Source organism: Rhipicephalus microplus, chromosome 8 (assembly GCF_043290135.1).
Source record: "Rhipicephalus microplus isolate Deutch F79 chromosome 8, USDA_Rmic, whole genome shotgun sequence".
Lineage (NCBI taxonomy): Eukaryota > Metazoa > Arthropoda > Arachnida > Ixodida > Ixodidae > Rhipicephalus > Rhipicephalus microplus.
Genome location: NC_134707.1, coordinates 31,828,682 through 31,855,247, shown reverse-complemented (window position 1 = coordinate 31,855,247; position 26,566 = coordinate 31,828,682). Strand labels below are relative to the sequence as shown.

At 44.9% G+C, this 26,566-nt stretch overlaps 2 protein-coding genes across 2 annotated transcripts in view; both read left to right on the top strand.

Annotated features, from left to right (window-relative positions):
* Window positions 1-896, top strand: part of LOC142768914 (uncharacterized) — a 50,251-nt gene extending 49,355 nt beyond the window's left edge. Inside the window, exon 8 of the mRNA XM_075871465.1 lies at window positions 744-896. Coding sequence (XP_075727580.1) covers window positions 744-786 — 43 coding nt within the window. The 3' untranslated portion in view covers window positions 787-896. The remainder of the gene's footprint in view (window positions 1-743) is intronic.
* Window positions 897-24,309: 23,413 nt separating this feature from the next.
* LOC142768913 (uncharacterized) lies at window positions 24,310-25,754 on the top strand. The gene is made up of 5 exons (XM_075871464.1): window positions 24,310-24,711; window positions 24,770-24,872; window positions 25,244-25,328; window positions 25,412-25,453; window positions 25,590-25,754. The coding sequence occupies exons 1-5, from the start codon at window positions 24,416-24,418 to the stop codon at window positions 25,724-25,726; spliced, it is 663 nt and encodes a 220-aa protein (XP_075727579.1). The 5' UTR covers window positions 24,310-24,415; the 3' UTR covers window positions 25,727-25,754.
* Window positions 25,755-26,566: the final 812 nt, after the last annotated feature.

Genomic DNA, 26,566 nt, shown 5'->3' with positions numbered 1-26,566 from the left:
AAAGCAGTTTTCTTAAGAAGAATTGTGGTTTTGATGTTGACAGCGTGGTTTCCCAATGGCGGGTCTAGGCAGTCTGGCGTAGGTCCAAGTCGCCTAATGACAGCAACGTGCGACGTAGTAACTCTGTTGTCTCATTGTCAGTTGTGCGCAATGGACCCTATGAATGAAGCGCGCATTTTCGCTCTAGTGGCTTCACCAATGATTTCAGCAGTTTCGGCTGCATCCAAGATGAAGGCTTTCCTAACCTCCGATAACTGTCTTGTTTTGTCATATTTTTCTTTATTAATGTGGGTGTCCTTTTGCAGACTCTGAGGGACGAACAATTTAGAACAAAACTAACCTATTTCATATATGCTGGCTGACGGATGTTTCTGTGAAAAGCGCTCACACTACATGAAGAGTAAACTAGAGATGTTTCTCTGTCAATGCCTCACAAGCTTGTCAGTATTACAATAAAGCATTCTTCTCCTGTACTTCGGTACTGTAGATTTAAAACCCGGTCCAGAAAATTTTAGTAGGATTGTTGCACCACATTATATCGTAGTTCTCTTATTTAGGCAAACGAGGAAATTGATATTTTTCGTTCGAAACAAGCACTCCTTTTCATTACATTTGCGTGCATTGGTAGCGTTCGTAAAATGACGCAAGCTAAACTTAAAAAGAAATTCACGTCTGTGTATTAACGCGTGCTGAACTTTGGGGTGAAGTATACAATACAGATTTATTTTTCTGCTCTCTTGCAGGCGTTGTCCAAAGGGTGACGTACCCTTGCCTCCATATTGTTGAGACAATTGAGTCATTGCGCCACTTTTCCACCTGGGGGCTCCACGTACGTTGCTTCGCATCAATGATGAAACCAAAAATGAGATAGAAATAAAACTTTTGTTTTACACAAATATTTCAATTTTGTTCATTGTGCGCTGCAGTGATCGAAATATGTCGAATTCAGTTTTCGCTTCTATTAAAAAATGTTCCGGCTTATTTCTGTTCAACCTAATATCACGTACTATTTTCTTTCTCTATATTTGCGCTAAAGTGCGATGTAATGCAGCAAAATCTCTCCCTCGGGGCCTACTACCCAGTATCGCCCCGCCGCGGTGGTCTGGTGGCTAAGGTACTCGGCTGCTGACACGCAGGTCGCGGGTTCGATTCCCGGCTGTGGCGGCTGCATTTCTGATGGAGGCGGAAATGTTGTAGGCCCGTGTTCTCAGATTTGGGTGCACGTTAAAGAACCCCAGGTGGTCAAAATTTCTGGAGCCCTCCACTACGGCGTCTCTCATAATCAAATGGTGGCTTTGGGACGTTAAACCCCAAAAATCAATCCTACCGAGTATCTTCATTTTCAAGGTAACTGTCAAAAATTACCGTGGCTGCGTGCTATAAATGACAGACTATGACAAGGCTCGTATCTGAGGACAAAAAACAGGGCTATGCATCTGTTCCCCTTACCCCAGGTAGATTTTCTACAGGTTTTCTTATTACGAAGCAACGTGTGAGTGGAAAGAGATGGTCGACTGATGTACTATCATGAGCAATATGAGTTCGAACGCGCGAGTGCATGGCCAAGAGCCTCAAAACACGGTTAACGTGATACTAGGATGGCGCTGTCGAAACTGGAGGGCAAAGAAGGGCGCTCTTCAGCTGACTGTCAGCACTCCCGCATCCCCATACCCGCATGGTCGTTGCTGTGAAACGGCACTTTATTGCGTGCCTTCGGCCGCTAGATTGATAACACGAAAATAAATTAAAAAATCACTGGAAACAAGGATGCGCATCAAAATGTTCAGCGAACGCCATCTAGATGTAACAAACGCATGGCCTGTGTATCGAGGCTGGCCACGTCACAGCCGATGTTTCTCTACCTTCATAGCCTGCTAGGTCAACTGGTTGCAGATGTGCGCACTGATGTGAATTCATACAGCAGCCACTAGCAGCTGACACGCTATAAGCTGCATTTTCCAGAAACGATATCGAGGAGGGAGTGTCATCAGCTAGCATAAGCGCGCTGCCCTTTCCACTTTGTTTCCCACAGTGGCTGCTGCAGATCAGCCAATGTATAGGGTTCGAGGATATGCGACACGTGTTTGCGTGTTCGAGCTCATATTGCTCACGATATACGGTCATCCACAAAAGTTTACAGACCACGGGAGCGCCTGGCCGAAAGCCTCTTCGCGAGACTTCCGCTACGCCAGCGGCAGTTGACTGCACAGCAGCGCCCTGAAAGCATCCTTCCCCTAATTGATGACCTGTCTCTTTTCTGACTAGGCTCAAACAATTTTCACCTGTCACTTTTCAACGCAACGCGCTTTTTGCATCTGCGTCTATGAGTTTCTGACTGGCCAGCAGTTCATGAACATAACTTTTATCATTCGCAATCTTTATCAAAAAATGACACCTAACCAACAAAACGCCCTTTGAGGACCGCCGTGATAATAGGCACGCCGTGATGAAAACAGCAATGTGATGTTAATACTGCAGATCAGCGCTTCCCGTGAAAACTGCGAACAAACAATGCGCGACGTGGAAGTAGAAAACTGAAAGGCCGGTGAATACGAAAAAGACCCGTTTCCGACCCGGAACTGTGGTCGACGGTAGATAGCGCACCACTAGATTGCGTGGACAGCCATTTTGGCACGGGCTCGCGTGGTCCGCAAACTTTTGCAGTCGACTGTATATTACGAGCCGGACTACTCTAAACTTGTTGATTTCTCCTTAAATACAACTTAACGTTTACAGATTATCCCCCCCCCCCGATTCCCTTTGATTTTCGGAGAGGCTCAGGGTGATCAATGTTGTTTTGCAATGCCCCAGCGTAAATAAGCATAACCACGTTTTCTTTAGATCTTTCTACAGTTGTAACAAGACAAAAATTCCAATCTCGATTCACACTGAAAGCCACGTGAAGCAGCGTACTCTTTCCTGAATGAACGTTAGCATTTTTATTGATTGATATGCGGGCTCTAAAGTCCCAAAACCACAATATGATTATGAGAGATGCCGTAGTGAAGGGCCCTGGAAATTTCGACCACCTGGTCCACCAATATCAAAAACACGTTCACGTCTTTCAATGAAAACACTGCACGAGCTCGTAACCAACACTGCACAGGCCAATGCAACAATTGCATCGCGACAGGGTAGTCCATCGCGGGGAAAAGCTGCGATGGGCGGAGCTAATGACCACTACTAGAAGGCCCTGAAAAGATTGGAGCACTTCACCGATGTGCCCGTATAACTATGAGGTGTGGGAAGATTCTGTTCGTGCGAGGGCTTCCGTGTCTGCAGTTTGGCCATTCCTGTCATGCCTGGAACTGCCTGAGCCTTAACTTGAAGCACTCTGCTCTGAGGTTTGACTAAAAACATCGCGTAGAAAAAGCACTGCAGTAGCCAAGGCACACTCAGATTCGTTAGTTCCACTGTTTCAAGTTTTGCGCAGTACAGTTGTAGCTTCGCCTTTTTTATTTCTTTCAATTTCTTTGCGAAACTTCATAAATTATTTTCTCATTTTTTTCTTAATATCTATGTTGGCCTTCTCTATTGTTTTTTATTTCATTCGCCAATGGTAACGCAATCCTATGATTGCCATGAATGCTTGTCCTGCTAGCGTGCCTTGATAGCAAGTGGTGGCTCGCTTCCTATAAAGGACGCTCGCCTTCAAACCACGGATACCTTGTTTTAAATCTCGCACCACCAAGACACTTCATTTCATTTTCTTTGTTCTCGTCCTCTTGAAAATTCCTACACTCCTTTCTTCCGTTCCTCTGAGGTTTTGTCTATGCAATCATTTTCTTGCCGATCTTAATTATTGGATATGACGCAGGACACATGAGTGCACGTGTTTCTAGAGTAGAGCCGAGCGTGATGTGCTACTCGCCGAGTTATTGATTTGGTTTGTCCCCCGTGGTGTGTTGAGCCACTCCTTTTAGGTCCAACCAACCAATTGCGTTATACGCGGTAATGCTTTCACCCCGATAGTCTCTCAGCCTATTGAAAATCTCTTTGCGACTGACGCACTTTGTCAGCAATCAAACATCTCCGTCGTTAGTGTATAATGAGTTTATTGTGTTCATAAAATTTGTACCTAAACATTTGTCAAAAAGGGCAGCTTTATTTTGACTCATATAAACGGAGCCCAAAATGTCACGTAATGCGATCTTGAGATATACTAGAGAAAGCGGAGTTCCGCTTTTGTTCTAGTCGTGTATCATCTATGTCATTGAAATATCCCTTTCTGCGTGTTGTTTTGAAAGCAACCTTTGTCTGTTGTAACGTAGCAGCACCCGTGGCATTCACGAATGTGTAAACAATTGTTGATACAACAAAAGATGCCATTTAAGTCTGACACAATGCGTGCGCTGGGGCTACAGGCATAGAAAACACAAAGAGACGGAATCGAAGAAACAGTAGGTAAACAAAAGAACGAAAACAATGCGTGAGTAATAGTTCATCTTGCATCTTTGAGTTTCATGGAAATCGCTATAACTTTCCTAAAAAGGCGCCACCGTGAGTGACAGCTAAACGCAAACAACAAAGTGTGCGACCTCAATTCTGCTCTACAGTGGATACCTTCAAAGCTAAAAGCATTGCTAGTGTTTCTTATTCAGCGTACAGCTAGAAATTATGACGCATTCCTCACCACGATATTATAGTTCGGATACACCCTTTAAAAAATCTTACATATGGACGACATAAAAATTCCCTTAAATGGCTACATCAGGAATGAGGCATATGAGGCTCTATAGCGAATCCCCATATATGGGCCTTATACAACCTGATATGCCCAATTCCGGATGTAGCCATATATGGCCCTTGTAAAACCTGATATACCTAATACCTTTTATATACGCATATATGGGTGTCTGTATATGGTCGTATATGGCCATCATCTATATATGGCTATATATAAAAGCATCCATATAAAGTTAAACATGGTCTAATGTGGATACATTTATATATAGCTATTCAGATGATTCATCTATATGAGTTCAGTCTGTGTCACCGGCAAAATTTAAAGCCACACAAATGATTTTTCAGCTGGAAATACAGCTGTTTGTTGAAAAGTCTGCATGCAGTCTCTATCATCTCCCAAACGAATTCAGTACATATCCCCTCTACATTCTTGTTGAAGTTATCCTCATTATATTTCAAGTTATTCTAAAAAATTGCTAAAAATGTGACTTGGCAACAAATTTGAAGTTTGTGGTGGGCGCTTGTCACTGTTATTTCACTACATTATTTGTGCTTAAATTTATTGCTTATTTATTGACACTTTCTTTATTTAACTTTTTATTTCGATACCCACAGCACCGATTGACATTACTGTGGGGCAGCATTTACAAAAAGTAGAAAACAAAACATACATAGTCAGCAAAACAAATATTCAATGTCGCCTCAACCACAATCTTTAACACAAATACATATATTAATAAAAATATAACACACCGAAAATGCAACACACTAATTCTAACATGAAATAAAACAAATAGTTTGAGATAGTAGAGACAATGCTAGAAGGTAGTTGGTTCCATTCTCATCTTTTGGTTAAAAATAATTTCGAAATGCGTTAGTCTTGCATCGATTTTTCTTATCTTGAACCTATAATCAACACGATCTAAGACATAGTCCGGTGCAAATAAATATTCCGCTTTATCGATTCCGACTTGACAATAATATATAGCATAAACGAACCCAATTTGAGTTTCGCGAAGAAATTTTCCACAGTGTGTTTATGGCGTGTCAAGCAGCAACACGATTAAGAACAACAAAGTGCCCGCAAACAGCTCTTTACATAGTAACGGGAAGTCGTCGGTTTTTGTTCAGCCAATCGCAACCATTGAAAGTGGCAACGTCATCGAGTTTCACTGTCACACATGTCAATGGTGAGAATGGCAGGGACTAGAAAGAAGAAGCTATTTTTCTTTTCGAAATTGTGGCGCACCCGCTACCTGCAGTGCTGCTGCGTGTGGCATCGTTGATCGCGACGGCAATCTGCACGCGATGCGCTTGTTCGCTTTAAATGTTTGGGAAAATATTGGAGAGGTTCAGGGGTCCTTTAAAATGCACGGACAGTCAAATAGTGGATTTCACCATTAACGATGAAACGTTCCAGCAGCTTTGTTCTCAGTGGGATATGATGCATTTCACCATAGTTATGGCTCATATCACCATCTATTTATTGCTGTCAGCGCAATTATTCTGAAGCAAGCGCAAGTTCTGATGAGAGCTAATGATCTAATTATATACATGGGCGCTGGCATGTTGATACGGAACATATGATACCGGCGTTCAATGATATGGTGATTAAAAACTTAGCACGTAATTTAGAGGAAGTATAAACAGATCACACATCACTGGGAAGCAACATGTGTTGAACGCAAATGGGTCAACTCTGTCAATTTTTATGTAGTTATATCTGTAATAATGCTCTGCTTCGTAAACGTGTGGCTCGTTTAGGTTTGCCAGGGGCTGAGCGGCAGTGGTGAAATAAAGTGCAAGGCTCCTACATTGCTTTACAGGAAGGAGTGTATTCTTGCTTCACGCATAGCTCTTGCATCACACCAGGATAATACTCCGGATAAACATGCCTATATCGCACAGCAGTTTACTCCTTCCTAGACATCGGCTAATTCTACTGAATGGTCTTCAAATTCATTTCGCGCAGCATGTTTGTACTCCGACGACAGCAGGGCTTGTAAGTTTTATCCTATTGAAAATCCTGGGTAGCTGGATACTGGGATCATTGGCGGATATGTTTTAAAGAATACTGAATATGTTGAAAATATTAGGGTATATGGTGGAAGCTTCAGGGGTCATAATGACTGATGATGGCGAGAGGGAAAAAATTGTGGCAGGGGTTGGTGGTCATGGCGAGCAAATAGTGGTGACAGTGGAAAATGCCGGCTTATGGTGGCGATTAAAAACGTGTTTGGTGGATAGCTTGGTGAACAAACTGGATGATGGTGGCGTGATAGAAACTTGGTGGATGATGGTGGCACGATGAAAAAGCAGATGGCAGTATGTGAAGTAACTTATTTTCCATGTTCCACTCTAGAATGCTCTGCAAAATATTTTTATGGTTAAAAGAAACCAACGCCGCTAATTTTTAGCACATTTTTTATTTGTGTGGTGTCAACAGTGCTTCAAATTTTGTGGAGCGTAGAATGCGGCCTTGAATGTTGTTATTTTGTGCTCGTACTTACAATGTTTGACATGTGCGATGTGCTGCATTGTTGTGATGTTGTGTCACTGTCAACAGCGACCACAAATATGTTATATCCTCGACGCAGTTGTCCAGAAATAAATACGCTCCACTTCGTCATTGCCCTTTCAACTGTAGACGAGCATACAACGGTCACCAGATGTCGCCACGCTATAGAAATGCAACTGTGGCATTTCTTGAGCACTCAATTACTTTAGCCGCACTTTTAAGGTAACGAATTGCGGGCGACAGTAAAATGCTTAAATGTTTACCTTTGTTATGCGTCGAGACGAGTACAGCGAGTGTGACTCACGCTACTGTTCTACCACCATGGTTTCCACCAAAGGTTAAGCCTACCGACCAAGCCCGCAGAAGTGTAATCGATGCTTCTGGATTTCAGAATACACTATTTTGACGAGTAAAAATGCCAATACAGCAAAGTCGTGCAACCTAAATGAAGCGTTTTAATTGTGCACGGTGTCCGCGCAAGAAGCGACAAATGTTGATGCGATGCGGTTCCAGCACTTCCAGCAGGTACGCCTCCCCTCACCGACAACTGGCAATCGCACTCGCTGGCACTGCTCTGGCTCTTACGCGTGAACATCGACTTGTCAATTCGTATGCCTACTAAACGAATACAATTAGATATCGTTTCCAGCGCAACGCATTCGTTTTGGTCAAGCCGTTATGTAGTTGTTGCTAACGATAGAGCCACAGCAGTGCGTTGGCACGACTGCACATTACATTGCACGAAAAAAATCTAAATACTCAATCAAATGTGTCGGCGTTTACATCGAATGAGCCTAGAGGTGCCTTAAAGCCTGGAGAGATGTGGCCCTTTAGAACGAGCGGGAAACGGATATTAAACTTGACAGTAACTGCCCATTAACTGTGCCTGCTCTTCAGTCCCCTTGATTTATATGTTCTTCGGTTTGTGAACTGTAACAAAAACATAAAGCTGTTGCTACTTTCACCATTTTTGTGTTTATAAATGCGCAAAGCTTTAGTAGCAGGTGCAGATTCCGTCTATCTCGAGTACCTGACAAACAAAACTGTAATTGGACGGTCAGTTCGCAAGTTCACCAGTCATTTAGCGGTGAATTTCCATATGTTGGCATGGCGCAGTGGTTAGTGTGTTCTATTAGGATTTCAGAGGATGCACGTTTGAATCCACGAAGTCGCGTGCTTTTATATCTTTCTATGTGTGCTTTCTATGCAATAATTGTTTATTTAATTTTAGTGGCTGCTCGTTATGGTGGTTTTGACGCCGTTTCACGCTCCTGCATCGCTGGCATTCCAGGATACATCATACACCACGTGCAATCAATATTGCCTGAACTATAATCCACCAAAATAGTGGATGGTGGAATCCATCATTCATTTTGTGGACTTTTTTTTTTTCAATGGGCCAGCAATTAACCAGAATAGTGGGCTTAACTGAATAGGCGTTTGAAATATTACTGAGAAAGTCTGCGTGACCTATTGCGGTATTTTCTCAGTTAAGATGAGTATTTGTCTATATCGAGAGTCTTAGAATACGTTTGTGTATTCCGTGTTTACCACCTATATTTCTGTACAGCTACGCGAGAAGGTGCGATCAGGAGGTGCTTTAGAGCTAAAGCTGTTATGAGATCACAACTCGGGTCACGCGCAGTTGTCAGCCGCCGCCGCTGCCGGTGTCCGTAAGAATATCGCGCGAAAGTAGAAAAAAAACTAGCACCAATGACACAATGGCACCCGAGCCCCGGTCAGCTGGATGCCAGCCCAGTATTACACCACTGAGTTACGCTGATGCTTGGAACTTGGTGGCAAACTTGCATTAGGTAGGCTTGATGCCGGGAAAGCGATCGCGATAATACGACTTATACAGCATTTTAAAACAGTGAAATAACAGCCACTCGTCGCACAATGCGAATAGCGTAACGAGTGGGTCGTCCACTGCCTCAACCTATTACAAAAGCTCGTTCTTGTTCCCCTAATACCAGTGGGACGTATACCCAATTACGCCATAATTACTCATCATCGTCAGCCACTGCATGACAAATTGGCACGAAATTCCTAGCAAGTGTTCATCGGATACAACGCTTCTCAGAAGAATGGCGAAAATAGCATAGCAAATACCGGCTTACTACCCCGAAAATTTTATTAATGCCCTAGTGGGTATCAAGCGAGTGTGCTTGCAGTAGTTACCCAATTAGTGTTTTGAAAGGCTCTGAAAGGGCGCTCTTCTAGCTTTTGCTGCGCTTTCGCTGTGACTGTGTGGTGCCTTCCGCACAAGCCTGGCGTTTTTTTTAGCAAGGTGATGTGTTTATCTCCCGTGGTGGTTTGTAATTGTTTACGTTTACAAGATCCTATTTTTCAAGGTTCAGTTCAAAACTTTATTGCGATGTAACTGAGTTACAGCCAAGAAAACTGTTAATTTTTGCGCATACCATGCTACAATGCTTGAGGACCTTTGCAAGTATTTTGGATAATTTGAAATGCCCATGGGCTATAGGTTGCGCGTCGTGCAATCTAAGACGGCTGCGGGAGGATAATCAGCCCGTGAACTCGCAAAGGAAAAGATATCACACACGGACGTACGGCCCGTGCCGCTTTCACTGGATGAACGCCTAATCGTCGAATGAATGTATTTCGGACCAAGGTACTTCCGCAAACGATATGAACTGCTACATGTTCGCTGCCTCATTTCTCTCGGCAGTGTGAACGGTGGTGGTGTCAGATAGTCGACTTTGCGTGTAATCCTGTGCGTACTACAAAATAACTACGCGAACTCTAATTGGCGTATGAACTGAACGGCGCTCCGAGATAATTTGTGCCGAACCTTCGGACGGAATTACCGCTGTAGTGGTGCACTAGTGCCCACTACAATGGCACTAGTGCCACTATGCTGTCGTGGCTGCATGAGACTCAATGTTTAACGTGGCGATGGTTTGCATACAATTTGAGCCGTCGTCATTACTTGCGCTGTAAGCTTCATAGTGTGGCTTCTTCAACGCAACAAAAGCATTCCACTTCCCATTAGGTAGCATTTGTGTCACAGTCATGAGCAGACTAACCATTCGCAATTCAATGCACTCAGATGTTGCCTGTTTCATCAGCGCAATCGCAACAAGCATATCGAAACGAATACACGCGTACGCTTTTCGCAACGTCTAAATTGTGAAAATTCATCCAACAACAACATCGTTTGGACGGTACCGGTAAAGTGCAGGAGTAGTTTGTAGAGTAGCGGGGCCTGTAGTCGTAACTGCACGTTTCGATGCTCTAACCATTTCACTTCACTGGTCGAGCTTGAGTGTGTTGGCGGCATGTAGCTCTCCGTAACATCTTTTGTACAGTGGCTTTGCTACACTTTTGTACCCGCCCAAAAGTGGCATTCCTAAAACTCTACAGACACTGGAAAGAAATATCTGCCTTTCCTAGTAGCATTGAATGCCGACGCCGCTTTCAAGGCAAAAGCGAAACAATCAACATTTGTTGGGAAGTCCCCAGACGACAGTAGTGCAAAGAAACAAAAAAAAACAAAAAAATGAGGAGAAAAAGCGTTTATAAAAACGATCGCTCGGCCGCTTATTGCTGCTAGACGCAGAATGATGCGCATCACTTGCGCCTGGTGGAATCAAGTTTGCCGAAGCACTGTCGCTAGACCAAGCAGCGCGCCACGTTCAAAAGACGTTGCCCCTTCTCCTTTCGAGCAAGCCAGCCTGCAGAGTGCTGCCAGCTTCTGGCAGTAAAAGACAGTTCTTTTCGAGATCATTGAAGCCTCAAAGACAGCTAACACCCAGAGTGTAAATCTCAGAGCACAACCTTTACCGCTATGCTTCTTGTCTTCAGATTCCGGCAGCACTTTTCGGAATCTTCGTTAATCATGCGGTCAGATTTATTCGCGCTGTTGAAACCACGTGATTTATCGTAACATTTCTTGTTGTTTCGAGGCTTTTTGTACGCTTGGTTGTAGTCATTTTTCTCAATTACTACGTTTTCACCCAGAGATGTCCGCCTAATTTATTAAATGCGACAACACAAGTATTGCCTTGAGTTTTCTACACTTTAGCTCTACGGAAAATATACACTGTAAGATTGATTTGTTTTCATTATCATTGCATCACCTAGTCAACGCGTACGTTGTTCAGCAGATAATATATAGAAACTGAAGCAAGAAATAAAATAATACTTTTGGTTCGGTTTACAAAATTTACATTTGGACGAAGTAGCGATGTTCTTGAAATACTTCAAAGTAAAATGATAAAGTACCCGATTGCCTCCCCGAAAAAAAAAACAGAGAAAAAAACAGCGGAGGGCCACGCAGTCACTCCGGTTACACGAAGTCAAATCCCGGTGAAACGTACTCTGGCAGCGCCACGAGATTTCTTCAGTGAGGCGCATTAGAAACGAGGTTCTAGAGGTTCGTAATAAAAATTTATCCGAAAAGAAGGTTGTTAGAGGACAAGCATTTCTGTTCAGGCAGGCAAGTGTTTCTTCTGCAATACACTTTCCGTTTCTTCACTTAAAAAATCCAACATACCTCAACACACCAACGACATTCCTTGTCCAGGAGAGTAATCATTTGCCCAGGAGAAAAGTACCACCGGAGTCTTAAGACAAGCCCGCATAGCGGTAATAGTTGTGCTCCAAGACTGACACTCTGCATGTTAGCCATCTTTGAGGCTGATATTTTTTTCGGAAAAAAGTGTCTCCTATTGCCAGAAGTTGGCAGGACACTGCAGGCAGGCTTGCTTGAAAGGAGAAGGGGCAGCATTTTTTTTTAATGTGGCGCCCTGCCTTATCTGGCAGCCGTGCTTCGGCTATCTCAATTCCACCAGGAGCACGTAATGCTCGTCATTTTGCGTCTAGCTGCGATAAGCCACGTGAACGTTTTGATAAAACCTTTTTCTCCTTATTCTCTTCTTTTTGTTTCCATGCACTGCTGTCGTCTGGCGATATGCGAACAAATGTCGGTTGTTTCGCTGTTCCCTTGGAAGCGCCGTCGGCACTCAATGCTACTAGGAAAAGCATGTATTTCTTTCCAGTATCGGTAGAGTTCATTAGGAATGCCACTTTCGTGCGGGTACAGAAGTCTTGCAAAGCCACTCCCGGAAAGGCTTAACGGTTACCACAATCACCTGTTTCAAGCGAAGGAAATGTACGTTAGTGTGATGAAAACATTGAACAAGAAAGCCGCATGCAGAACGTTAAACTTGCCTCAATGGGACGTTGACGGCTCTTAAGTAAATTTGGTAAATGAACCCCAAATTTAGAATAACAATTTTATTCGAAAAAGCACTACATCCTTGCAAAACCTTGCATCACGAAAAAAAAAATCAAGCACTCGCGTGGAGTAGTTCGCACTACGTTTCCGGCTGTATTCAGGAGTGTCGTGCACCAAAAGAGCGCGAGGGTGAGTTTGAAATCCGTGCGCAGCTCAAAAAAAAATACGGTGCCATTTACTGTATAGTGGAAAGAAATTAAATTTTGATAAGAAGTAAATCTTGATACGAGCACCCTAACATTCTGGATTTCTCATTTTGTAACACAACAAAACACAGATACTATAGAACACGAGAGCTCGTAAGGCCGAAGCAGTTTTAGGGGCGAAGCTCCTTAGGGCGTGGGCTGTGCGTCCCCTGTAGCCTGTATGTAGCCACCTCTAGTTTAGTTCTTGCAGTGTTCACTAGATGGCGGTACCATCCCCTGTATGTAGCCACTTCCAGTTTAGTTCTTGCAGTGTTCACTAGATGGCGGTACCGTCTCCTGTACCTGGTTTTGGTTGCTGGTTCTCTAGAGGTCGGACGTGTTTTTGGAGAGCTCCGGAATGACAGCTACAGATAAGTGTTTTTGCATGTTTCCAGCTTGCCTCTGTATGTAGCGTTATGAGAACGTAAGGCGCTACCGTAAAGCTTGATTAGGTCTAGTACAGTGTACGTTTTTTTTTAGTATTCTGTATTGTGTCTTTTTTTTCTCCAGCCACCACGTGGCTGAGGCCTGCGCGTAGACCGACCACGTGCATGCGCAGGTGCTGTGAAGTGTAGCGTATTTATTTATTATTGTGGTTCTTTTTGGCTTAGACCAGTGTATTTTAGTACAGTTTTCTAACACGTGGGCATCGGTAAACTGAGCTAGCCATGGTCAAAAAGACCGTAAAGTGTTCAGAGTGCGGGGTAGGGAGGAAGGTGGAAATTAGTGCGGAAGAGAAAGCAGAAGATTACGCCAAGTGTAGACAGTGCGAGTTCGAGGAGAAAATTAAAAATATGATGGCGGTCCAGAGTGGGCTCATGGAGAAAATCGCAGAGCTGGAGAATGCATTGGCGAAGGAGCCAGAGAAAACGTCAGCCATGGAGGAAAGGCTCCGGGCAGCCGAGAAGGGCCTATCGAAGGTCGTGAAGGGGAACGAAGACGCAGGTGACGGCGGAAGCATTATGGCGACGACCCCCCGTGCGGGAGAGATGAGGGAAACAGGCATGACAAAGGCAGATACATTGGCCACAGGGCCCAGCTACCGGGAAGTAGTTTTGAGGGAGGGAGGGAGCAAACCAGCAGCCGTGACTCACGCTAGTCACCTAGTCAGCAGCCAGGTGCAGGTTTCAGAAGGAATGTCTGAACACGTCATCATCGCCGGTGACTCAAATTTAGTCCGATGCGCAGCGGCAATCAAAGAAAGGGTGAAAGGCGACAAGAGAGTTGCGATAGGGACGTTCCCAGGACAAACGCTGGGGACAGTAATGAGTCAAGCGGGTGAACAACTCCCAGCTAAAGCTAACAATCGTAACCTCGTTGTAATTGCGGGAGGGTTAAATGACGTCCTGAAAAAAGAATCGTCAGGACTACCGACGACCTTGGCGAAAGGGGTGGATGACATGCGCACCGTGTCCTCCCAGGTGCAAATTGTAGTATGCACAGTACAGGAAGTACCAGTACGCAACGTCAACCTGCAAAGAGCGGTTGTCGACGCAAACAAAGAGATATGGCGAATTAGTCGAGAGAAGGGTTTCGAGGTAGTGGATTTAAACAGGGAAGTGCACAGGTGGGGTGGATTCCAAAGAGACAAGATTCATTTCGATAAGAGGCTTGGACACGAGGTGGGCTGGCGACTGGCAGGACGCGCAGTAGCTTTTTTGGGGGGCTCACGGGCCCTTCGGAGTCCGGGGTAGCTCGTAACAGGGAAAACAACCAGGAGGACGCTTTGACAGGTGGAATTGCGAAAAACCAGAAAAAAGGTAAAAGAAAAAGGAAAAAGGCGCGTGTTGCAATTAGTTACATAAACATGCAGGGTGGCAGAAAGAAGGCAAAATGGTTAGAGATTGAGGAGCAGTTAAACAAAGAACAGATAGGCGTGTATGCGGTTACAGAAACACACCTTAGAGACTTGGAAGAGCCACCACATATTAAAAATTATGTTTGAGAAGGGTGTAACAGGACCATATCGGAAAGGAAAGGTGCGGGTGTAGGAATGCTAATTCACCGCGGAGCCAAATGGGTTAGAGTGAAACAGACGTGTTCAGAGCACCTCTGGGTTCTGGGCACAGTAGGTGGAAAGGAAACGTGGCTAGGGGTAGCCTACTTGTGGACGGGGAATAACTGCAGAGAAAAGAATCAGGAGATAGTGGATTGCATGAGTGCGGATATTAAGGAATTTGGTAATGGGGCCGAAATCATCCTTCTAGGGGACATGAATGCCCACATACATGACCTTGACGGATATTCAGACACCAATGGGAAGTTATTACTAGATCTTTGCGAGCAACATAGTCTGGAGATAGTTAACACGGGGCCTAAATGTGACGGCCAGATCACATGGGAAGTCGGAAACAAGCAATCAAGTATTGATTATTGTCTCATGACTGAAGGAATTTACCACAAACTGACAGAAATGAGGATAGACGAGGAAGGCATTAACAGCTTGGGTAGTGATCATAAACGAATAACATTACAAATGGGATACGAAACTAAAAATATGAGCATGGAATCAAAGTCTGGCAGCTCGTATTTAAATGACAAACAAATAATAAATACAGCCGCAAGAGTCGAGGAAGAAGTAGGCGAAATACCAGGCAAGGACTGGGAGTATAGGGAGCTGTTACATCTAATGACGAAGGAGATAGGGAAAGAGAAGAAAACTGTTTGCTGGAAAGGAAAAAGGAAGCCAAAAAGTTGGTGGAACAAGGAAATCCGGGAGGCGATCGAGAAGCGACGCGAAGCATCACGGGAGCATAGAAAGGCAAAAAAGAAGAAGCGGCCGCAGGACGAAGTAAAAAAAATATGGGAAATATATTTGGAGAAAAAATCCCTTGTACAGAAATTGGTAGAGGCTAAAATTAAAGGTGAAAGTGAACGCTGGATGACAGAGATACACGAAAAAAAGGAGGCCGCGCCTAGGATTTTTTGGAGCCACATAAAGGCGCTAGGTAAGAAGTCTGTCACAACGCAACAACATATTCTAGATGAAGGAGGAAATCAATTGGAAGGGTACGAAGCGCTAGGTTACATCCAAAAGGTAACAGCCGATTCGTTTCAAAAGAGCGTCCAGGGGATCTCCCCGGTGAGTAAAAGTGTGGCGGAGAAAGCAACAGAGGAAGAGCTAGTACTTGATAATTTCAACTGGAAAAAGGCCGAAGGAAAAATTCCAAAGCGCACTGCCGCGGGTTTAGATGGGATTCCCGTTAGCCTCATTAACGAACTAGGACATAACACTAAAGAAGCATTGTTAAAAGCAGTAGAAAAAAGCTTAAAGGACGGACAAATACCGGACAGTTGGCGACAAAGTAGAATGAACTTAATCTATAAAGGCAAGGGAGAAAAGGACAAGATTCGCTCGTATAGACCACTAACCATTACATCGGTACTATACAGGTTGGCGATGCAAGCAGTAAAAATGAAAATAGAAACATGGGCCGAACATAACGATATTTTGGGAGAACTTCAGAACGGATTTCGAGTCGACAGGCGGTTAGACGATAACCTGTTTGTTCTCACTCAGTGTATAGAAATATCTAAAATAGAGAATAGGCCCTTGTACGTGGCTTTTCTAGACATCACTGGGGCATACGACAACGTTAATCAGGAAATTTTGTGGGATATATTGAAAGGAATGGGCATGGGCGACGACTGTATACAGCTTTTGAGGGAGATATACTTAGAAAATACAGTTTGCATAGAGTGGGAAGGAATGCGTATCAAAGAGAACGTTGAGGTTAGCAGGGGTCTGAGACAGGGATGTCCTTTGTCCCCACTGTTATTCATGCTGTACATGGTGAGTATGGAAAAAGCGCTAGAAGGTATCAACATTGGTTTTAATCTGTCACACAAACAGGGCGGCATGATGATTGAGCAGAAGCTTCCAGGTTTATTTTATGCGGACGATATCGTCTTATTTGCGGACAGTCGAGATGATATACAGCAGCTGGCGAATATATGCGGAAGGGAAGGTGAAGCTCTAGGACTAGGATTCAGTGTAACGAAGTGTGGATTGATGGTATTCAATGATCCCTGTGATCAGACGGTGTCCATACAAGGCCAAGAAATACCGAGGGTAAGTGAATACAAGTACCTTGGAGTATGGGTAAATGAGAGTGATAGATACATGGAGGTACAGGAAAAAGCCTCGGCAGCAAAAGGAAAGAGGAATGCGGCAATAATGAAGCACAGAGCGTTGTGGGGATACAATAGGTATGAGGTGCTTCGAGGTCTGTGGAAGGGTGTAATGGTTCCAGGGCTTACTTTTGGGAACTCAGTGGTGTGCATGAGACAGAGGTGCAATCGGGAATGGATGTAAATCAAAGGACTGTGGGACGCCTCGCGTTGGGTGCTCACGGGAAGACGACAAACGAGGCTGTAAAGGGCGATATGGGGTGGGCAGGTTTTGAGGCGAGGGAAGCGCAGAGCAAAATAAGGTTCGAAGAAAGGCTAAGAAATATGAAGGAGAGTAGATGGGCAGAGAAGGTGTTCCGTTATTTGTATAGGAAGAGCGTGGACACACAGTGGAGAAAAAGAACTAGAAGACTCACTAGTAAATATACGGCTGGTATTGTGAGCCATATGTCAACAAAGAGCGTTAAGGGAAAAGTCAGGGAGGCGGAGAGGATTTACTGGATGGCAGCTATGGAGAAAAAACCGGCTTTGAGTAACTACCGAAAGGGCAAAAATGAAATAAGGAGGGAGGCATTTTACGATAATTCAAGGGGAAGCGCTTTATTGTTTGAAGCGAGATCGGGTTGCCTTAGAACGCGTAGTTATAAAGCAAGATTCAGTAAAGACAATGCACATGCTGCGGGAAAGATAAGGAAACGGCGGAGCATGTTCTGATTGAATGTGGAGATATCCACCCAGGTGTACGTTTGGGCACGAGCCTACAGGAAGCCTTGGGTTTTAGGGACAACAATGGAAAGCTGAACACACCCGCGATTGAAATAAGTAAGAGACGGTTAGAGTATTGGTGGCAGAAAATTAGAGAGAAAGGACAAAAATAAATATAGGAAAAATAAAATATGGACAGTGTGCCGTAAATGGCAGAGAACTTAAGCTGAAAATTTACCTTTTTTCCATTAAGATAGAATTTATCGAAGTAGAGGCATTAGGCCAACATAAAAAAAAGAAAAAAAGGTTTTTTTTTTGTCGAGCCTGGTGGCATACTTGTCACCACCCCGTTATAAAGGGGACGCTCATAGCATCCATCCATCCATCCATGTAGCCACCTCTCGTTTAGTTCTTGTAGTGTTTACTAGATGGTGGTACTTGTAGCTGATGATGAAAAGATGCAAGATGTTATAAACTAGAAAGCGGTACTTGTAGTTCATGAAAGACGCGAGATCTTATAAAATAGGAATGATGTCACATATGGCACGTGTCATTGGTTGAATGCAATCGTTCGATTTAGTGCGGCGACGTACGCTAGGGGGAGCGTTGTGATAAAATCCGTTCGCTGTTGGCGCGCGCTCGGAGTCGCCGGATGGATAAGGCTGCACAGCGGAGAGAGCGCAAGGCGGCAGCAGCGCGCGCTCGCAGACAGAATCCCGATGTGCGAGCGCGCGAGGCAAGGGACATCGCAAGCCATCCATCGTCTAAGAACAAATAAAAGTTGATTTGTGTATATACACACACAGCGTTTCTCACGTCTTTACATGATGATCTACTGGGCGAATTACACGGAAGATTCACAGTTTACCGATGAATCCCTCCGGAGCTTCGCCCATTCATCATCATTCACCCCGTGAATATGTCGTAATTTTTTTTGCCGCCTCTCTCCTAAGATCGAGTCCTCCGTTCATTATCACGCTTCCGAAATATTTATATTTTATAACATTTTGTGATTCGAGACGATAACGTTATGACACAAAAGGGCGCTGTCTTCACCACATCTTGCATTAGTCTTCGTTTAAGGTATTTATATTTGGCGAGTCGTGCTAGGCTAATGATTACCCTCCTGGGCAAGGAATGTCGTTGGTGTGTTAAGGTATGTTGGTTTCTTTAAGCGAAGAAACGGAAATTGCATTGCAGAAAAAAAAAAAGCTGCCTGTCTGAAGAGAGGCGCTTGTCCTCTAACAACCTCCGTATTTGAAAAAATTGGCAGCATATGCACGGAGTGGATGATGGGGAGTGGGGCGAAGCATTCGTCCGTCCATTCGTTCTTGCTTCCGTCCGTTCCTGCGTACGTCTGTGTAACCGTTCATGCGTCCATCCACCCGTCCGTGCGTGCGTCTGTTCGTGCGTCCGTCCCTGCGTTCGTCCATGCATCCGCGCCTGCGTCCGTTCATGCGTCCATCCATGCATCTGTCTGTGTGTCCGTTCGTCCATCTATTCAGCACTCCAAGTACCACCATCTCGCATCTTTCCATCATATATTCTCCATATAGAAGCACCGCCATCCAGCGGACATTTCAAGGACTAAACGGGAGGTGGCACATGCACACTTTCTTACGGCTTGCGCTTCGGGTTTACTTCCCACCTTTAACCACCTCGAGTTCATGGTATGTACTAGTTCACTGTATTCATGGCTATGCGGCCCAACGCTCGCTAAACATTTATAAAACGAAGGAGGTTACACCCAGCGAGTATAACGTAGCAACCCTGTCTTGTCAGATCGTGCTCAATGCACATGCCAATAGCTGCTAATGGGGATCGCAGTGTGCGCGTTACCTATAGGCCGAATGCTCCTGTCTCTCATTCCCCCTTAGCAGCCATTAACATGTGCATTGAGCACTATCTTTTATTGTTCAACAACGCACAGAAGAAATCTCTCACCGGAACCACCTTGGAGGTCAAAATCGTAAGGACCGCTATTTCGGGTATGTGCCACTGGTTGTTACGTACTACAAGGGACACACAAACCACGCCATAAGGAGCTTCGCCCCCCCCCCCCCCCCAAAAAAATTATTACCAACGTCTCGAGCCAAGCGTCTATTGCGGCTCACTGAAGAATTCACGTGACGCTGCTGCGTTCTCTTTCTTCGTTTAAGTGATTTATGTTTGTTAAGTCACGCTAGGCTAATAAGCACTCTTCTGGGCAAGGAATATTGTTGGTGTGTTAGGGTTTCTTTGTTTTCCTAAGCGAAGAAACGGGAAGTGTATAGCAGAAGAAAAAGCTTCCTTCCTGAAGAGAGAAGGAGAGAGAAATAGAGAAGAGAGGCAAGGAGGTTAACCAAGCTTGGCTCGGTTGGATATCCTACACTTAGGGTGGGGTAAAGGGAGAATAATAGAAACGAAATAGATAGCAAAGAAGAGGAGTAACCAAGAGAAGGATGAATAGTCAGCTCGAGATTACACAGCACTGTCTCACACTGTTCTTTCACAAACGGTCGGGAAGTCTTGTGGTCTTTAAGAAGTGCAAGAGGGCTTTCATGGCTTTGTGCGTATGGGAAACCGGCGGCCAAAGTCCCAGGATCTTCTCTTCTGTAAGCGGCTGTGAATGCAGCTGACAGAGCTTGGCTTCCTTAATACGTCGTTGAGACTAGTATGCTGGGCAATGACATAGAATGTGCTGAAGCGTTTCCTCGCAGGCGCATATGTTGTGCCGAAGTGCTCGCCATTCAAACGAGATGAGAGTACGCATTCGTAAATGCCACGCCCAGCCTCATTGCCGAAGTGCTCGCCATTCCAACGAGATGAGAGTACGCATTCGTAAATGCCACGCCTAGCCTCATATACACAGTAAAATTTCAGCGCATCGTGGGAGCCAGAATGGCAAATGAAGTTGCAAGTTTGGGTCGATCGAACACAGGTGCGTGTTGGAGAAACCCGGCGTATTCTATTGTATACGAGAGTTATACGGCGAGCAAGTGATTGTAGTCGCCTTCAAGCGTCCGTTCTCAAGAGTGGTATGGGCGAACGCAGGTCTTGGTCATGAGCCCATCGAGCAGTTTCATCCGCGCGGTCATTGCCGACAATTCAGCAATGACTGGGCAACCACTTAAACGAAATATCGCAGCCTTCCTTGAGCGCTTCTTGGTAGTCAAGCCTTATCTGATATACTGAGGCCCGTATTCACAAACGCTCCTCCACTCGACCCTTCACTCGAAACGCTCCTTAAGTGGCGTTTTCCCATTCACAAACCGCCCTTCACTTGAAACGCTTCCTTCACTTGAAAAAATCTTGAGCGTTTCCTCGAGATTGTCAAGGAAGCGATCGAGCTACCTTGAATCGTCCCTCGAGTGAAATATTTGCGCCAGCATCGCGTCCATGGCGGAGCCCGTCTCGCTTTGACGGCGTTGATCGATTAATTTGGCTGCCACCGCCGCGTTCTTTCGACAATGACGGTGCGCGTTTACTACGGAGCTGTCTTCGAAAGGTTCAGCAACGGCTACTGTTGCGCCGGGATAAGCGGGCGTGGTGTCAAGAGGAGCACTCACCAGTGCCGTGATGGGTTGCGTTCCGTGCATGAGCCAGTGGATTACCTGCCTTCGGGTGTGCGTATACTCTTCGTGCGAGTGCTCCATGACTTACTGCGGATTCCAGTGCTTTGAAGTGTTTTGATGAAGCTCTCACACCGCATCAGTTCAAGCGTGGTGCGAAAGCTTGACAGGCAAGCAGCAGAGCAAACTTTTGATGCTCTGGGTTCACCGTACTTTAGAGTGGCTTCCTCTCCGGTGAACCTTTGCTGCCCTAGCCGAAATTTACGACGAAGCACACCTCCGTTAGACGACCATCTGTACCAATGAGAAGGTAAGTTCCCCTGTGTTTTTTTATTTTTTTTCTGCTTCGGTCAGATTACTATTAAAGACAGTTTAGGAAAAGCACAACACAATACATTGGGCGCAATGAGTGTGCTGCTGTAGCTACTACGCGTGAAACATAGCTTCCTTATACAGTGCCTATGCAGCTCACAATACCAATGAACAACCAAGTACACATTTAGGGGATCAAGCAGATTATCATGCTCTGTGAAACCTGCATGTACGCAAAAGTGCGTCGAGTGTCGTATGAAAACGCAAACATATGAATTATAAATACAGCAGATACATAATGAGATTGTTTTTTTTTAATTTAACCCCATTTCTACACCCCGAAAAAGAATTGCTGGCTATGACCCTGATTCGTGCAATTAGATAATAAAATTATATGCCCATATGACTGGTCAGCTGCGCAAGTGCCTGAGCCAAACTTGTGTCAAAATAGTCAAAGCTCAATATTTCAACCATGTCTGTTCTTGAACGCGAGATATACTAATGAATGTGTGCACAGCTAGAATTAAAGAAAAATGCGGCTTTTGTATCAAAGCTATTACGTTTTTCTAATATTATTTCTTGCCTCTTTTGTGCAGCGGACCAGCTGCCGACAGAAGAACACAGAGAAAAGGCCTCCTAGAATCTGCCGTATTATCAATGCATTGCAGAGTTTGCACGACTGTATACAAAAGCACAAAAACAGCAGTGAATGCGTGCAGCTACACTGCATTAGGCGCTCTGGTGTCTACTTCCTTAATCTTATTTATGATGTCCTCCGAGCTCGTACTTTATCTTTACAGTGTGTAGGTTGCATATGGTTGATTGATGAACACTTTTCATTCGCATTCTTATGTTTGCCACGTTGCTCCTCATCAGCCACATGTTATAAAGGTGCATTTGTCATTCACAACCTCTGTTTCGTTCATTTATCAATACATAATTATCGTCGTGTTTGTCTTTTCATGATGAGACAGGACTGCAAAAACCACTTCTTTGATTCTACAGGAAAGCAGTTCTAGGAAAATTAAACTTGTTTTATATAAAGCAGCACCACTCCTCTTCCACGGAACTGAGATGGCGTGCTTCTAACTGGTAGACTTGCTAATGATTCAGCAATAGCGGATATTATATTTACAGGGTTCTGACCAGATGTATCCGCGATGACTGCAATACTCTTGAGCATTTTTCACCGCTTTGTTGCACTGGTCTTCAATAAATCAGCAGAATAATATATGGTGCTTTTGACGACACTTTCTCGAAGATTGAGAGAACCCACAGGATAGTTTTTGAAACAGAACAGCGCCAAAAGTCAGACGCGGCTTCAGTTTTATGATTTCCAAAAAAATAAAACATCCCCTATAATTTATGTTGTGCCGGGGCTTTGGAATGCAGCACAGACACCACGATCCTTTGCAACAGGTATTTCCAGTAGTTATATTGCAAATAAAATCCAAAACATTAGTGCGAAGGTCATTCATGCACTAACGATTGTGCTTCTGAGCATGCAGATGGATGGAGGAGACAGGAAAACAATTTAAGACGTTGCCGCTGTGTGAACATGGAGACGGAAGCTACACCAATTTAAAGGTTACTTCTATGCGAATCTGTCAAATTAGACGCATCCACAAATGCAGGGCAAATAGAAAAACAATGAAAAAACAATAACTTATTCCTTGGAAGTTTAAAATGTTAAAGTGGACACACACACAAGTCCCTGTTAACCGACTATATATGTTACTAAATGAAGAAAACAACTTTAAAATGTATTTTTCGCCAATAGTGAAAGAAAGGCACACGATCGATTTTCTTAACTTGCGTAGCAGTCTAATTCGAATGCTCAGCCACGAGTATAACCTGCCTAGTTTTTAACGCTATCCTGTTATAGCATTGAATATCAGTTGCGAGCAATGTCTTTCAAATTTCCTATTATACGCAGAGGAACAACTACGAAAGCGCCACGGTGAAATTTGCAGTAAATGAGAAAAATAAACATTGCACAGGCCCCTGAAATTAGGAACTGTGCACGTACTCCCGTAGCGAGATCGAATTTACGTACGAGTAATCCCTATACATAATGCGGTGGTGAATGCTAAAAGCACGCCAACATACTGTGATGTATAGTAAAAAATACTCATTCCACCGCGTTATACATTCGGTGGCTACATTACTGATCAGAAGGCTCTCAGTAGAGCGAAAGTAAACAAAGCAACAAACCATCTATTGCGCTTCCCGTCATCACTCACGTTGTTCGTTAGTCACCCCGGCGAAAGTAGGCTCTCAAACAACACACACGCAAACACTACCGTAAATATAAACTGCAAATAATAGACGCATACAAGACAAAATAAACTAAGCAGGTAGACACGTTCAGCAGCAGACGAAATGCCATCAGCTGTTCGTTCAGCTGCCTGGGTTCAACTGTTGCCAGACTTGAAGGAGGTTTTCGCTAACTCTATCAGCAAAAGGCTAAGGGAAACAACACTACCACTCTAAATGCACGTATTTTGCTGTAATGTCAATTTAGAAAAAAGAGTAACTAGAAAAGGCGTCCTCTTAATGTACATAGATAGGCAATCCTTAACCACAATTGCGAATACTCTCGTTATCAGGTGCTTTTCTTGGCGCATGCAGTGGCGCAATTATGTAAAAATTCCAAATCCGGACGGAGGCGGTCTGTCGGTGACGTCAAAAAATGGGCGGTCTGCAGCGGTCGCGAGGACGAGAGGAAGTGAACAGCCAATGAGGGAAATGGAGGCTTGCGTCATCATTTTGACGTTGACTTGGGGGCCGTATAGCAAAGTGAAAAGTGTTTGTAACATGTTCAGAAGTGTTTGACTATTATTGCGCACTATTAAAATGTGTTGGCACTAGTTTTCAATTGTTTAATAAGGAATACAATACAATCCAAACGTATTTTTTCTGTTATAGTTCTAAACAACGCTAAATTTAGCGGGACGATTTGTGGTGGCGCTAGGTACAACTTTGTTTCAAGCAGTTACTGTTTTCAAAACTCCACTACTAAACGGCGCAACTTTCGAAGTCGTTGGCTCGGTCGAGCGCAGTCATGGCGGAGGGCAACGGCACCGCTAGCCACCAGCAGCAGCGGCTCATCCGCGTTTCCGAGGGTCAGCGCGCGCTGGTGCTCGCCTTTATGAGCGAACATCCGCAGCTCGCGGCGAAAGCCATTGAGCTGCAGCATGGCGTCACGGTCGCCGACCGGCGGCGGCTGTGGCAAGAGCTCAGCGACGCGCTGAACCTTGAAGGCCCTGCGCAGAAAAGCGCGGATGACTGGCAGGCTTGGTGGCGCAGGCAGGTGCACGAGGCCCGCCGTGACGCCGCCGCCATCAAAGAGGCACAAACGTGAGTGACCGTTGAATGTGCGGGCGATTTGTTCTTTGACATTGGTGTATATTTCCAGGGGCACTGGAGGGGGTCGTCTGCCAGGCTTCCGGGGTCGCGTGTTGCAACTCACCGGGTTGGCGCGCTTCGGTGGCGTCTTCGGTTCCCTCGAATATCAACAGGTAAGCACTCTGCCGCCGCAGTATCACGGGTTCCTGAGCGGTGCCATGACAGAGTTTGCCCATTTTGTAAGGGGTGCCTTTAGGGGAACCTTGTTGAACAGTAAGATAGTGCAGGAAAAAGAATTCAAAAGCAGGTAGGTTTGTCAACTGAAATCTCGCTTTGCAGCCCTTGCAGTAAAAGGCGTATTTATTTATCAAACAGACACGAAATGCCTGCGGGCAAGTGCATGCACTAAAATGGTAATACTTGATATCATTGACCACTGAATAGCTGCAGAACGTTTCCGCAGATGTTTAGTAGGTAAGGTTGTAAAATAGCCAGAGTAACGAATACCCTTTTTCTGAAAGATTATGCCCACGACACTTTCCAGCAGGCGGATGTTCCCGCTCCTGCAATGGAGGTCGAGGTGGAAGCCACTGAAGCGGCTGCAGCAGCTGACAGTGACACAGCCACACGTAAGCATCTGAGAACTTAGTGTTTTATTGATTATAGGACGTATGTGCGCCCAGTTCGTGAACTTTTATTTTTTACTCCACAGAAGCCCCCCCAAGTTACCTGGAAAGCGGCCCCGCTGCACCGGGTAAGTTATTGATCATCAAAGTGTTTTGAGAAAATAACCTCTCGTATGTTATTCGAATTGCCCAATTATCCACAACATGGCCATAGACTTAAAGCCTACCACAGCATGCGGTGACGAAAATGCTGCATGTTTGCAGTGCCTCAGCCTCCTGTGCGGCCTCGCCGTCAACAGAGGCCACGGCGCACCGACACCTTGTTGCGGGTGTCTTCCCAGTGCGACCAGAGCCTCGAGCTGACTGAGAAGTTGCTTGATGTGAGTAGACCGTTTGTTTAAATTTTACGTAAAGGGTTTGAACATTTTTGATGCTCTGTTATGATGACTGAAACCAACTTGGGCTGTAAATAAGAAACATGCATTGTATTGAGGGCACGGTATCTGACATCTGCAATGATAAACTGCCGGGCAAAAGGTTGGTTAGCCCTGAAAAGGGCTGTTTGATTGTAAGAGATGCATTTGAGGAGATGAATGAAGAGTAGTTCCAGCAATTGTTTGTTGATCCAAACGAAGAGGGCATAGCTTGTACACGAAGCTTCACACTTTCAAAGGATGCCACCAGGCCAATGAATTTTCAACTGAGGGGAAATTGTTGTTCACGTTGCAATTCTCCGCAGCAGCAGCTTCGAGCCACGAGATGGTCGAGAGTTCTTCAGCAGCTCATGCAAACATTTCCACCATGATGATTCACTGCAGGAGGTGCGGGGGATCAGAAGATCAGCCTTGCACTTAACTTCTCTGGCGCGGCGTATAGTAGCAGCACTGGAACGGGCGGCCGCAGCACAGGAGCGGGCGGCCGCAGCACAGGAGCGGGCGGCCGCAGCACAGGAGCGGGCCGTGGCTGAGGGCCCTCTGCGGGAAAGAGATACATAGTTATCTATTTTGATGTTCGATATATGCGTTTATTTTAAGTTTTGCATCATGTTTTTAATGTTTTAAATGTTTATCATGCATTATTGGTTTATACTACCTTTAAGTTAGCATTTACTTTGTACAAGGAGTACAGCGTTTTTTTCTTCACGTGTCTTTCATCTTTTTTGATGTTCGATATATGCGTTTCTCAATTTATGTTCGACCTACTCGTGAGGCAGCGTCTCCCCCCTCCCCCCACCATCTTAA